Here is a 14,129-nt window from a genome sequence, read left to right on the forward strand (position 1 = left end):
GAACTAACCTTGGCCTGTGGTGCAGCCGCGCTGATGAGAGACAGGGGACATTCTTCGAATATTGCGATAAACTGTCGAAACCGCGGTTAGTCTCTGCTCGTCAACCCAAACCGATCAACTCTCACCTCGTCTCGACTTTTCAGTCTGCCATGGTCTACAGCTACTCTACTCGACGGACCAGGACAAGCCATCCTCAGAACCGGCTGGATGGTTGACTACACCCCATACGAGGCATGTCAGTTTCCGCAACACCGACCCCTCCGACTCGACCTTCGTACACTACAACTACTACTAAGGTAAGTTCTACCCCCCAGTCTACTCTACCAAGTGGTACGATGGAAACCCAGCAGTCTTCGAAAACGGCTGGAAGGATGACTACAACCACACCCCCTGGGGTTCAGGGAAGGGGTCGCGTCAGTTTCCGCATCACCGTCCCTCCTGCTCAGGCCCGTCAACTACGCTATGTATGATATGGGAAGGACCTGGGCTATCATCAAAACGGCTGGAAGGATGGCTACAACCCCAACCCCCTGGTTCAGGAGTGAGGTCGTGTCAGTTTCCGCATCACCATCTCTCCTGCCGGGGCTTCCTGTTACAAGCGGTGTATTCTACGGGGGTTGCTGTGCACAAGCGAGACGCGTGTGCCTGTGGTCGAGTGTCAATGACGGCCATAGTCATTGCGAAGGGCAGGTGGAAACATACGTATTCCTGCGCTCGGCTCGTTGGCGTTGTGTTCTGGGGCAGCCGTCACAAGGTGTCGAAGGCAGACCAGGTTGTGATCGCTGACTACCACCAAACATGTTGAGTGGCTGACTGTCGAGGTACCGAAGGGCAGACAGGGGACTGCGGTCAAGTCTGTAACACTATCGGAGCCAGACGCTCCCTGTCAGCTTCGCATAAAACACGAGGCGGGGTAGGACGAACCTGCGACAGGGGTTCATGGCACGAGGGATGCTCATGGGAGGGCGAGTGCGATGGTTTCATGATATGTCAAGACACTGCAGGAGAACGTCGTCAGTTCCAGCCGCGAGGACCATAAAGAGGTTAGTCGGAGGAACACACACCTTCACGGCGAGCATCGAGATGGCGAGCGAGAGCGTTAGCCCTGCGAGTATCGAGGAGCCACGCTCCGAAGGACAGGACGATGAGGATGCATAGACGCGAGGATGGTACGATGCGATGAGGGCATAACACAACGACAAAAACGCTGGATCGAAGACGATAGCGCTAAAGTCGAGCTGATGGTAGGCGATGGTAGGCAAAGAGGGAGAAGATGCCCTGAAGCCACTCAGCACACGAAGCATGGTTTATATACCTCCGGTACAACGTGGCTGACACAACTGAGTCAGTCAGGGGAAGACAAACAAGTTTCAGTGGCAAAGGAGAGTGACGACGATGAATCGATGACCACTGTCAGCCCTGCCTAGTGGGCCTAGCCACTGAGTCGTGTCAGCCCTGATCGATGATATTTCTCTCGGCCTGCTACAAAACCCACTTCAGTCTGCCGCAGAATGTCCAAAAAGAGCTCCGCTATAACTATCTACGTACATATACAACCTATCTGATACTTTCTTTGTTTGGTGACTAGGAAGAGTTCAAAGGTAACAAAAACCTAAACTTATAATGTACCACGAAAAAACCTAATAAGGGGGAAGGGAAAGCTACAATGTTGGGTTAACACGAATTAGGAAGCCCAGCCTCTGGCCAGAAATACTTATACAACTGCCGGACAAGGAAAGGGTCAAAGAAATACGCATACGATAGCATAAAATGCAACGTCGAAAGAAGCGAACGAAATATGCGTGTGCATCTGTGTGGTTATGGGGTTTACTAGTGCTACTAGTGTTGACTAACGTTCGTAGGCTCGTCGGTAGTTCAGGCCAAGATAAAACAATACACAAAGGTACTAGGGTCGTGAATGCAATAGTCATAACAACAAATGTAGGTTCGTGTGCGATGGATGGTTGAATGTGGTGTGCGATGGGATGGGATGATTAAATGCAAACAAAAAATGAAGATGTTCAACGAAATGAACAAACGAACGCAAAAGACGCGTCAAAAACAGGTCTCGATAGTCGCAAAGGACTAGAATCCAGACAATCAATATGCAGGCCGCATATAAGGAGAACCATATCCTCCCAATGTCGACGCTGCCCGCGAAGGAGGATGCGATCCTCCCTGACTCCCACCATTGTTCCCTCCCCCGACAACCGCGCTCCCCAACGACATCCACGCAGGGACATATGGAGAGCCAGGCGACATCGTATGATGTGAATGCATGGAATATGTCGAGTATCGCAGCTGCATCGCCGCCGAGGGTGCAGGAGAGGCCATCACACTGCCATGGGGAGTGGCCGTTCCGGGGTGGTGGTTGAACGGCATGCCAAGTGGGATCACAGGCGGTGAATGGTACCCACTCAGATCTTGGCCTGGCGATGGTACAAACCCCATCGACTCCAGTAAAGGTTTCAGCGGTACAACCGGCGAGTCCTTCCAGCCCTCCTCATCATACGAGGCATCGGAGTCAGAATCATTTCCATAATTCGAGCGTTTTTTGATCTTCCGCGCTTGATAATAGGCTGTGGGGGCGACGACGCGCTGAGGTGAAGGGTCGATCCAAGGTGAACTCCTCTCCTTTGTATTCGCCTTGTTCTGACTCCTGGTTGACACTTGCCGTTCCAGTCTGTCCATGAGAACAGGTGATAATGTGACAACAACTGTCAGCATGAATGTCGGCGAAATGAAATAAACGATCGGACGCACCCGTGCCATGAAAGGCCTTTCTCCAATTGTTCGCCCAATAGCACGATCAGGAACTGGTACTTGCTCTCCTCTGGAAGCTTGTCATCTTCCCTACTTGGAGAATGAGGCGGGCTTGAGTCTCGGCTGGAACGAGAAGACTTGCTGGAACGCGTCTCTGTCGAGCGGATGCTGGCGGAGGACTTTAGGATAGGTGTCAAGCCGGATCTAATCGCAGGAATGCGTGAGTTTACTGCTGTAGTAATGAAAGGGTAAACAAAGGTCACTGACGGCTCGGGATCGGATACGCCTGTATTTGGGGTGTTGGTGTCGGGAGGTGTGATTGCTTAGTGCAGAATGCAAGTGTCAGTGAACATGCTAGATGCCACCAAGCCATGGAGACTCACAAATGACTAGGGGTGTCGGCGCCGGGAGTTCGGCGGGTTGCTTGGCTTGTTCGTCGGATGCCTCGGGGGCTGCGATAGGGGAGTCTGAAGACACGTTGGTAAAGCGGCAGAAGGAGCAGCTGACGATCACGACTAACCTAGCTCGGAATAACTAGAGAGGATAATTCAGTCAGTTCACGGAGAGAACGGTGTTCGGAAGCAGAAAGGACCTACATGGAGAGTCTTGGATCAGGATTGGTGACAAGAAGCGGTACTGAAAGGAAAGTGAGATCAATTGTAGCTGAAACAAATCAACGATCACTTACATCGATTCCCTCTTGGAACACCCCGTATGTGTGTTAGGTATGGCAACGATATCACGCTGTCCGTAGCAGATCTAAATGAGCGCGCACGGTTAGTGATCTCCGAAGCATAGGAATAGCATCGTAAGAAGGACCTACGCAGGAGGTTCAGGCAACTTTGGGTCGAGTTCTAATCACACACAATGGCCAAAGTGGTGTGAGTTCGTGTATGGCCAAATGAAATGGGTGGACGCGACGCACCGGGCGTTGGTTCGGCTTCAGGGGTAGGAACGGGGAGCGGTTCTGGACGTGTCTTCTTGGTTGACTGGGGACTGCGGCTACGGTCGCGTTTTCGCGAGTTTCGACGAGATAGGGTGCTGCTGGCAACTGAGCTCGCCGAGCCTGCTCGCCTAAATTGCCGTGTGAGCTGCGAAACAACGACCCATGTGGTATAAACGCACCTGAACGCCTTGTAGTCCTTGTCAATCCTTTTGGCAACCCTTCGGAACTCATCATCGATTTCCTCAATCTCCTTCTCTGTCATAGCACCAGTTGTTAGTGTCGTGCACATATTGAATTACTGTCGGATAATATCAACCTTTTAGTGGGTTGTTCTGTGCGAAGATAGATGAGTTGGACAGTCCTGAGATATAGAAGAACGGAACATACATTCTTCCGCCTCCAAGTCATGTAGTAGTCGACGCATTTGCGATTACGATCCCAGGCAGTGACCGCGAACACGATAGCTCGAGAATCGTCTTCCGTCGTGGGCGCGCCCCGCAAGCCCGCAGCGTCACTATCCTGCTCTCTACAACATGTACCACGGTCAATGTAAGGGGTCACAACAAAGACAACCACGACGCACCCAAGATACTTGACAAAGAACGTCGACGCCTCCACGCCTGTGATAATCCTAACCTGCGCGTCGTCTCGCACGGCGATGCCCTCCAGAAAGTCTGGTGCACACTTTGCGTGGCGCACCCTGTCACCAGCAACTCCACGAAGAGGATCGTCCGGGTTGACGGTAGCGGTGCCTGTCGAAAAGTGGGTCGATCGGCTGAGGATGGAAGCCTTGTCGTCGCTGTCGCATGTTGATCTCCTCGTCTTGGGCGTCGAGGACGTTGGAGAGGGTTTCTGAGACGATTTCTTCTTGTCGCGGTCTGGGGTTCGTGATGGATGCAAACGAGGCGCGGAATGAGGCATAAGAAAATGACCCAAGAAATGTGATTAGGTGGAGAGAAAAGAGACAAGGGTGTTGAGGGTCGTTGGTACTATCGGTTGGCAAAGGGGTGGGAGCAAGGAGGCCTCACGGAGTCCTCAAGGCGATAATATAAGCTGCGGGGTATTGGTTATAGGTTATAGATAAAAAAAGAAGGGAAGAGGAAAGGGGTGGAGTGGCTTTGAGTTGCCAGGGAGAAGTCAGATTATAAGAAACCTGAAACGTTCAAGTCGGTATAATAAATGGCCCGCCCACAATCCCCTTTTCGTCCTAATTATATCCGTGATGATCCTTCCTTTGGCGCCCAAGCTGCCCAGATAATTGTTGCCCTCCACAGCTGCCTTCTTCTATCCCCGGACACCTCACCAAACCCTTCCAAGACGCACAAAGCGCTCGAGCCACGCCCCCGCCACGATGCCCACTCTCCTCACAGCAAAAAGAAATTAGCGAGTCAGGAGAAACCGCCAGCCCCACCAGCACTGTCAGCACAGCAGAAGAACACCGTAGAGGGGTCTAGAGAACCCGAAGTGTCCCAAGGTGTGGAGCTGTGCAAAAACATCAAAAGGGGGTATGCATCATCATTCTGCGAAACTCACTGAGTACGAGCTCGAAGCTCTGGCTGAATTCTCCGAGCTAACGACGCAGGGCTTAGAGAGGGACGACGAAAGAGGATCGTCATCCCAGTGGAGTTCTATTGGGAAGACTATCGGAGTCGAAGAAGACTAACAGAGATAGGCTGTATTATGGTGAGCCTCTTCGGATCCAACTTCCCCCGTAGATCCCCTGGGGTATAGGTATAGACATGAATCAATCGAGAAAGCCTTCATAAAACCTTTCGAGACCTTCCAAGTCGGACTTTTGACGTGAACGGTGCCTTGCCAGTTAGGAGCTCAGCTATACCAGGGCGCATAATCCACATCAAGGTCAAATGAAAGAACTGAATACCATCTTGAGATGTAGTGCAAGGGCAACTTCCGATCCAATAACTATTTTTCCTATAGGTGTGTACGCTGCAGTCCATCGCCGCTTTACTGGAGCACAAAAAATATACGGGAAGGCCTCACGCGCGGTCATTGTTCTCCGGACCCACAATACACCTACAACTCCTTCAATTGAGAACCTCGAGGGTATCCCGGTTGCCATGCTTGGTCGAAAAACAATGACTTCTCCAGGCTCGGAAAATAACCACAATAACCGCTATATCCGGCCTCGAGGGCCAGAACTAGAAGTTCTTTCGACACGAGGCCTACCACGAGGCGAGAAAGCTGTAAACGATCGATTGATTTCATCCTGAGCCTGAATCAAAGTTGCGGTATTGACGAGGCGGTGGGGATATCATCAAGCCTCCCGAACTAACCGAGCAAAACCCTATCATCGATGAAGGTATTTTAGGCGCTTAACAGCCTAAGTTGGGAGATGAAACTCTGGTTTTATTCCTGTGCATGTCAGCCACTCGACCACTCAGATTACTCGTGGTCGGGAACGTGTAGACGTCATCTTTGCAAGTCGATGGGGCATGAAAATTGTGTACGACCGGGCAGACAATGAGCGCTTGAGAATGAAACGACTCGTGCCCAAGTGTAGAATGGAAGCTTGCGTCCAGCCTCGTTGGCCAATGCGATTCATATTTATCTCGGGATAAAATTGTAGCCGGTCTGTGCTTCATAGAGATAATGTCGAATGCTCAAAGGCTATGTCAATCCCTCGGCCTTGCACCTGTCCTCGAGGAGCAGGCAGGCGTCATCCGATGTCAATGATACTTCTAACCTGTGTCACCTGCGGTGCCGAATGTCCACCGTATGCAAAAATACATAGACTAGACCCTTCAGCTATATCAACAGCCAACTCGACAACTATGCAGGCATCCGCCAGCCTAAAAATACCAAACGTCGACCACTCTGGCCCGGGCCAACATGATGGGCGCTTAAACCGTGCTTGGTCCACTTGCGCGAGCGCCTGAGGCTCGGGCCGACGGGCTTTCTAGATTCTTCTAACACACGATCCATTCAGTTTACCAAGGCCTATGTCTTCTGTTAATACAATCGTCTCGGTATTGAGTACAAGGTCACTACAAATCACTTCTAATCGTACAACCAACCCTTCAATAGGCATTCCAAATCGCCCAAGCAAAGCGCAAAGTCACGAATTCTAGCCATAAGTATAGCAGTAAGGCTCCCTTCGAATATCCATAGCATCCCGAAGCGTGACGTCCGGGATGAAATCAGCAAACGGAAGCTGGTAATCAAGCGTAACCATTCCATGAGGAGGGATGAGCGAAACAGGACCATTAATCTGGTACAACCTGTTGGAGAAGTCCGCTTTTTGCCATTCCCACCAGATTCGGTCTACACCAGCATGGTGAGGGAAGAAGATGGGATCTAATAATGTGAGGAAACGTAAATTTGATTTGTTGAAGGAGTGCGAGAAGAGGGATTCGAGCTACTCACCGTTGGGACTACTGTAGAAACTCGACATGTCACCACCAACAGCACCGTGTCCACCGTCATGAAGCCTCCAGTACGGGAAGAACGGCTGACCATCCATATTACTCCGCAAGCCATCATAAGTGGTTTGGCCGAGGAGGAACGCGATATTCGCAGCAGTCATCTGATCGCGTATCTCAGGCTCCGCAAAGTACCCTCTAACCAAACAATGGTCGCTGAAGCGCTTGCCCGGGCCAACGTGCATGATCGTGCCCGCAAAGTGCCCGCTGCCAACGCAGCCTTTGTAGAGCTCCCACATGGGAGGGTAGGTAGAGCCGTCTGAGTCGGTGGGTGGAGTGTAGGTTCCTTCGACGCCGTCACCGCCTAGGCCATAAATGGTGTCAAAGATGGGAGAGTCGTGGATACTGAGAGGGAGGTCGTCAATACCATTGCTATAGCCCTTTTATCAGGGAACGTACGGAGCAGTACCAGTGGTATCCCGGGTCCAGTCCCAGTAGGGGAACGGCCCACGGTATCCGCATACATTGCGAAGCGCTTGCTCATAAAGCCAGCCAAAGTGTCTGTGCCATGGCAAGAATTGACCCTGTGCCAAGAAGACACGACAATCGTCAGTAGCATGTCTCCGAAGATATGTAAATATCGACGTACAACACCGTGAATCTGCTCGGCGACCTGAACATGACTCCAAACGAACTCGTCATACCGAGTGAACTTGGGGTCCATGGTCGCATTAAGCGCTTGGGTGGACTGCAGGCACTTGACCGCGTTGATGTAGCGCAGCTTGTGTCGGTTGCTCAAATCGCGCCTTTGCATCCAATTAATTAGCAATGACGTCGTGAAAAGGGGCAATACGACGACGTACCATTCCTTTCGTACAGCAAGACGTCTGCAGCGTTTGGGGCGAGGGTGGTGATGACCATGACCATGACCTGGACCTGGACCACCTTGGATCTCGACCTCAGGCTCAGGCTCAACCTCGATGAACTCCTCAGCATCTGGGTCCAGAGACTCAACCTGAGGACTCGGAGCAGCAGCCACAAAAACCGCAAAGCAGAGCGCGACGAGGCAGTAAAAAGTGCGGGGAAGCATCTCAGGAGACGAAGAGACTCTCGAATCACCGAAGGCTCTGACCTTCCCCAAGATTCGACTTCCCTCCAGGTTATATCTGCGAAGCCTCAGGCAGTATGCCGTACAAGAGTCAGGGCTATCGATATCATTACGTCCTGTCACGACAAAAGGTCACATAACAATGGGAAAATGGACTATGCATTCCGCGATGGAGGCATATGACTGCGCGAGCCCCGAAATCGGTTCGAAAATGTGTTGCGGGGTGCCCGAGATATCGATTTTGGGCTGCATGAAGCCCACAGAGGACCTACAAATCGAGGCATCTTCGCTGCAGGAAGTGCGACTTGCCTTCAATCGGAATGCGTTGTAGTCGGCCGTGTCGCGGACGGCAGATGGGTGGCGTTGTGGAGGAAGAAAGGAAGGGAGGAAGTCCTTGGTACGAACGAGCATCCATTTTGATGTCAACTGGTGGAACAGCCACCTGTCCTTAATTACCTGTTAGGCGCTACTGAAATTCACATCTACAAATCCTAGTGTTGGGATCTCGCTCAAAGGGATGCATGAAGCGCGAGAATTGCTACAACCCCAGAAACCAAGAAATGCCCCTCGATTCCGACACTCTCGGAACCTGGGGAAGCCCTGCACCCCACGAGGGTACGAAGAGGACCCACACAAGCCACGAGATACGTTATTGAAAAGGACCGGCAGTTGACAAATATGTAACCCGCAAGCAAGGCCACCAGGCAGTTCTGTATCCCTGCATGCATTCAGTGGGAATGTCTCAACGCGCACATGATGCGCGCTTAGTCCGTTCGGAAATAATAAGCGCCCGCCACCACCCCGGCGGTACACCCGGGTTGAGATAGGAGAATCACCTACGCACGCAAAGAAAAGGGGAAACTCTGATACACCCAGACGGGAACTTGGAAATTTAAAAGACCCATTTTTACAGATCTAGACAGGCAGATAGAGGAACGTTCGGCGACTTTGTCTTAGCCAACAAAGCTATAACTACTCGATCATCGATACTAAGATTTAGTCGGTACCAATGAAGAAGACTTTAAGGCCTCATATCAGTGAACTTGGCATGGCAGGCTATACTATACCCTTGTAACTTCCAAATATCCATGAGACTGCAGTCCCTGTGAATTTCCAATGGCGATGTCCGGTACACACCAGCTCTCGCAGAGTCTTTCATGATCGTATCCGGACTCATCGGCAAAGTACTAACCTGCAGTAGCTATTATCACCATGATCTCTCCATTCCAGAACACCGCAACTCACATCCTCAGGCTAGCGCCCATCTCATCCGAAACCTCCAAAAGGTTGGCTTAAGCTTCCAAATAACAAAGACCTCCGGGATTAACCCCAGACAGTCAAGAAAAAATGACGAGCACACCCGGGAGTCGACGTCCAACCATATCGCAAGGCAGACACGAGGCTCGTACAGCAGCCTCTCGAAGAGTCCATGACGCAATCCAGTAAGCCTCTATGTCAGACAAGGATCCCAGCAGCCAAACAACCAGCCAGCCACCCCGGGACCGAGTCACCAGCACCAACGGTAAAGACAAGTCCACAAAACAAAGGTCATTCCATCATCCAAGTTATCGATGAAAGACAAGGCGCTGAAAACTTCATTAGCCAATCGTGCTTGTAGATAACATGGAATGGAAGCCTCGAAAGAGAAAAACGTGTTTGGAGCGTGTTCGAAGGCACTCATGTACAGTACCAAGTATTACTGGCGGCCGATTGTCCTCGGGTTTGGAATCGGACGAGGGGAGCCGGACGTCGAGTTGGATGAATCAGCGCAAGATTGGGGAGCAAGTAGTCGCCGTGGTTTATCGAGAAGGATTCATAACTTCCCCCACCAAGTATGTTCGAGAACACACCGAGACACTGCACGAGTAAGGTAACCCGGAAGTCAAAAGGAACCACACAGAAAGTGCAAATGTCCACGCAGAAAAGCCATCAAACAAAAAGGGGTCATCAGTATCATCGTAATCATCGTATCTAACACAAAAAAGGGTAAACCAGAAAACAAGCCATTAGGAAAAGTGGAACACAACAGCAACGGCGACAACGACAGCGTGAGCGTGAAAGAAGGATATCAGCGAAAGGGAAAGCCTTGAACAAAAGTAGTCAGTAGCCTTTGCCTAGTTGGTGGTTGGGGTATCTGGCAAGGTATAGACCTAGGTCTCCTATCGTCGTTGACAAGGTTTGGTGTACAGTTGGATATAGTTTGGTCTGTGAGTGGTAGGCGCACTCGGGAGGAGTCGGGCGAACACGAACGCGCAGATAGGTAGGCATGAAATAGGGGACAGGGGTTACGCGGGATGACGTAGACGCGTTCGAAGTCAAGTTGGTTAGACCTAAGGATGTCAATTAGGACGAGTGGACAAAATAAAAGGCAAGAGGAGGCGTAGAAGAAACGTACCAAACTAAGCTCCAAAGTCCACACACGTCTTGCCCATAGCTTGGCAGTGATAGCGGGTTTGTCACCAGCCGCCGGCAACTCTACATCCATCCCGTCCCACCAGCACTTTCTCTGTTCACCAGGGTCCAGGTCAGTCAGGTTCATGAGTGTCTCTGGGAGGTAAGGAAGTACGCACAGCAGGTTTCCGCCAGAATAGTAGCAGCTTTTGGGCGGTGGCCATTTGCTGGTAGTCGATCTCAGCGGGCTTCTCGCCGTTGGGGAAATGTTGGATTCCGGTTTTCAAGAGAACGAGGGCTATGGAGGATATGCAGCACCTGGAGGGTTCGAGTGCACGGTAGCCCCATTCGTCGTCCCGGTTGAAGCCACTGTCATCAAACAAGAGTGACCATCAGTATGGCACAGGGGCGGGTCGCTGACACAAACTCACCTCATACACAACATGTCAATAAGATGTTGCTCGGCAACGTTGTTCTCCTTATTCACATTCCTTTGTAGTGCCGTGAAGATATTCTTCCTGTCAATAAGATAATCCCCCGACCGTCTCTTGATGTCCAACAAAAACTCGTTGGCGATGCCGTTCTGGTCAGTCAACGGTTTCCCGTCATTAGGAGGAATAGAGAAGTACTCCAATTCCTCTCGGAGGACAATGATAGCCTGCTTCGAGAGGAGGGGGTTCTGCGAGCTCGTTGGTCCAAAATCTGCGGAAGAGTCTAGGAGGTGTTGTTGAGCGCTCAGCAGGCCGGGGGATTTGGCGTTGCCGTAGAACGTCTCGGACGCGTTGCGGAAGAAGTCGAGCACGAATTGGAAGCAGTCGGGGTCGAACTGGTTGGTTTAAGGTTGAGGAAATAAAATGTGAGAGACGTCCGAAGGAAGAATTAGAACGCGAATTCACGTACGTCAACGCCATAGATTTCCTCCTCGTCCTCGTCGCCTCCGCCATCCGACAGTGCCACACTCTGTCTGCTCAAGACCAGCCCGTTGGGGAAGAGACAGAGGAGGACCGACTCTGGCAAGTTCATAATCGTATCACGGTCGACATCGAATCTTCTGCCACGGAGGTCGAGCAACAGGCGAGTGAGAAGCTGGGGTTGGAGGTTGGTCTGGACTGGGGTCTGGGACACCTGGGTAATCGGTGAATTGTTGATTTGGGCCATCGTCTAGGGACTTGAGGATGGCTTGGGGAAGCGGGGAACGACGTCGAGAAGGGGTTGGAGGATGGCGGTCGCAACGAGGCACGACGAGGGTGGGATCAGCGGCGCAACACAAACCAAACAACGCCATGCAGTCTTTGAATTTGATGCCGCTGTCTTTAGTCCTCTCTATTTCTCTAAAGTCGAGACTTGGAGCAATTCAATTCAGTATACGATCGATCTGAGACCTTTCTCTCATCCACACTGAATGCACCACGGCCGCCTGGCTTCCCTTGAAATGGCTTATATTCTGCTCTCGATGCCCATGAACCCCAGGGTGAACAGTGACTAGCACCAGACGCTGGTCTCGATGTCTACTCGACTGGACTTTGGGTGAGTACAATCCCTTTGCACCCACCAAACCGCACTAATCAGACAATCTCAGCTTCATCCTCGCCGGTTCCTACCTAAACACCGCAGTCTTCACCCTGGAGCTAGTCCTGCTCTGGAATTATGCCAATACTAAAGCCTTTAAACGAGACCCCAAGCTCGTCAGAATACCCGTGTTAGTGACGTTCCTAGTCGACATAGTCGGTATGGTGGGGGTGATTGCATGGGTCATAAAGGTATGTTCGAGTCCTTTCCAAAGTCCGCCCCTGAACTGAGCGTTTACCGCCGCGTAGTACCTCTTCAATCGTGGAAGTAAGCACCTTTCAACTAAAAGAGGGCTCAGCCAATCTGATATATCTCCTAGTTGGCCCCCCAGGGCGTGCAATACCCTGGCCCATCCCTCTCGTAGCAATCACGACAGTGATCAACGCCTTCCTCGTCCAGTGCTTCATGATACGGCGATACTACAAATTGTGCGTCGCTCCTTATCTTCTTTCGAATCTGCTATTGAACGATATATCTCCAATCCAGCTCGCGGTTCAAGGCACTAGCCATCTTGTTGTTCGTGCTGACCATCGCTTCGGTAAGCTCGTCCCTTATTTATAGCTTGCTCATGAAATCTTACACCAATTTTTCCCCCCTTTTAGTTTGCCATCCTCATCGCAGGAGCCGGAATATCCTTCACTCTAACAAAAGACTACGCGAAAAATAAAGAGCGACACAGAATCCCAGTGCTGTAATTCACCCCCTTCTTCCTTCGCCATCCACATCTCTTACACACATCCACAGTGTCGGCCTAGGCTTAACGTCCATAACGGACCTAGCAATCGCAGGCCTTCTAATTGTCAAGCTCTGGAGCTCCAATTTCCACTCACACCGGATGCGTATGTGAGTATCTTTTACATAGGCTCTGCGCTCTGTTTTATTTTCGTGTGCTCACTGAAAAACTCGCAGCCTCGTCAAGCGCTTGACAATCCTCGCAATCCAAACCGGTTGCGCACCTACCATCGTCGTCATAACGTGCCTAGTCGCATTCTGGGTTAAACCAGAATCATCCAGTACGTCGGTTTTCCTCATCCAACCCACTTTACCCAACATTCTGGCTTTCCGGTGTCCACGTCCCTTTTTTCTCCCTGTGCATTAGTAACACTGGTCCTAACCCCGTGCCTCCCTTGCCCAGTTGCACCAGCATTCGCCATGTCCCTCGGCAGCATCTACACCACCACAATGCTCTTCACGCTCAACAGACGCAACTACCTCCGCAGCTCAACCTCAACCATCCACTCCGTGAACGACACCCACATGATCAGGAACATCACATTCGAGGGTACCCGCGTCAGCGCCTCCCCAGATCCACGCTCCCACCTATCCGCATTCACCTCCAAAACATCCGACTCGAGTAAAAGTAAAAGTCGAAGCAGGTCCAGCGTATTCGCGAAACAGAAGAACAACAGGGCTACGCGCGTCCGTTCGAATTCGTTGTCGAAGCGGCTGGGTGGGATACATGTGGAAGTTGCCCGAACGAGGGTGACAAACGATATCTGGACAGCGACGGGGACGCTTTCGTCCTCTGTTTCTGCGCCTTTATCCGACGAGGAAATTGACGATGAGGATGACGACGAAGATGGAGACTCGGATAGCGAGAGAGATTCGGAAGAAGACTACCTGTCCCTGGAGCGACGCCAAAAGATGGACGAGGAGAGTCAGACACGACGGCAGGACGAAGATCAAGACGAGGGGGACAGTTTCGAAGAAATCGAGTTGCAAGATCAGACGAGGAGTCGGAGAGGACCGAGACCTGGGTCGTTGGACGAAGTTGAAGCTACCATTGATATACCGAACGCACCGCAAAGACCGGCGCCTGTTGTTCATCGTAGTACTATTCATCCTAGCACGGCAAGTACTAGCTCTGCAGGCGCTGCGCAGCCTGCTCAATATAACCCTTTCGGACACTAAAGTCAGTTGATGCCCTCATTTCTTCCTCTATCATGTCCATTGAACGTCGCTTTTGCGCCGA

The 14,129-nt window shown here is 51.4% G+C and overlaps 6 protein-coding genes across 6 annotated transcripts; 2 read left to right on the plus strand and 4 right to left on the minus strand.

Annotated features, from left to right (window-relative positions):
* Positions 1 to 658: 658 nt before the first annotated feature.
* Positions 659 to 1,304, minus strand: CC1G_00626 (hypothetical protein; the record flags this gene model as incomplete). The annotated part of the gene is made up of 2 exons (XM_001829395.2): positions 659 to 883; positions 1,065 to 1,304. 2 exons carry the CDS (start codon positions 1,302 to 1,304, stop codon positions 659 to 661), a joined length of 465 nt encoding a protein of 154 aa, XP_001829447.2.
* A 796-nt stretch (positions 1,305 to 2,100) lies between these two features.
* Positions 2,101 to 4,630, minus strand: CC1G_00627 (hypothetical protein; the record flags this gene model as incomplete). The annotated part of the gene is made up of 13 exons (XM_001829396.1): positions 2,101 to 2,683; positions 2,764 to 2,967; positions 3,031 to 3,085; positions 3,147 to 3,230; positions 3,284 to 3,297; positions 3,360 to 3,399; positions 3,452 to 3,522; positions 3,587 to 3,617; positions 3,689 to 3,837; positions 3,889 to 3,964; positions 4,026 to 4,041; positions 4,097 to 4,235; positions 4,293 to 4,630. The coding sequence occupies 13 exons, from the start codon at positions 4,628 to 4,630 to the stop codon at positions 2,101 to 2,103; spliced, it is 1,800 nt and encodes a 599-aa protein (XP_001829448.1).
* A 258-nt stretch (positions 4,631 to 4,888) lies between these two features.
* CC1G_13752 (hypothetical protein) lies at positions 4,889 to 5,372 on the plus strand (the record flags this gene model as incomplete). The annotated part of the gene is made up of 2 exons (XM_002912174.1): positions 4,889 to 5,214; positions 5,315 to 5,372. 2 exons carry the CDS (start codon positions 4,889 to 4,891, stop codon positions 5,370 to 5,372), a joined length of 384 nt encoding a protein of 127 aa, XP_002912220.1.
* Positions 5,373 to 6,794: 1,422 nt separating this feature from the next.
* On the minus strand, positions 6,795 to 8,179 carry CC1G_00628 (hypothetical protein; the record flags this gene model as incomplete). Its single annotated transcript, XM_001829397.1, has 5 exons — positions 6,795 to 7,024; positions 7,094 to 7,494; positions 7,549 to 7,673; positions 7,739 to 7,895; positions 7,953 to 8,179. 5 exons carry the CDS (start codon positions 8,177 to 8,179, stop codon positions 6,795 to 6,797), a joined length of 1,140 nt encoding a protein of 379 aa, XP_001829449.1.
* Positions 8,180 to 10,215: 2,036 nt separating this feature from the next.
* On the minus strand, positions 10,216 to 11,746 carry CC1G_00629 (phosphatase activator; the record flags this gene model as incomplete). The annotated part of the gene is made up of 5 exons (XM_001829398.2): positions 10,216 to 10,527; positions 10,593 to 10,703; positions 10,768 to 10,957; positions 11,020 to 11,414; positions 11,489 to 11,746. 5 exons carry the CDS (start codon positions 11,744 to 11,746, stop codon positions 10,522 to 10,524), a joined length of 960 nt encoding a protein of 319 aa, XP_001829450.1. The 3' UTR covers positions 10,216 to 10,521.
* A 346-nt stretch (positions 11,747 to 12,092) lies between these two features.
* On the plus strand, positions 12,093 to 14,068 carry CC1G_00630 (hypothetical protein; the record flags this gene model as incomplete). The annotated part of the gene is made up of 9 exons (XM_001829399.2): positions 12,093 to 12,115; positions 12,168 to 12,348; positions 12,406 to 12,424; positions 12,477 to 12,585; positions 12,644 to 12,695; positions 12,760 to 12,843; positions 12,902 to 12,996; positions 13,067 to 13,170; positions 13,293 to 14,068. 9 exons carry the CDS (start codon positions 12,093 to 12,095, stop codon positions 14,066 to 14,068), a joined length of 1,443 nt encoding a protein of 480 aa, XP_001829451.2.
* Between the last annotated feature and the right edge of the window lie 61 nt (positions 14,069 to 14,129).

The sequence above is a fragment of the Coprinopsis cinerea genome, assembly GCF_000182895.1.
Source record: "Coprinopsis cinerea okayama7#130 chromosome 1 map unlocalized cont3.1, whole genome shotgun sequence".
Lineage (NCBI taxonomy): Eukaryota > Fungi > Basidiomycota > Agaricomycetes > Agaricales > Psathyrellaceae > Coprinopsis > Coprinopsis cinerea.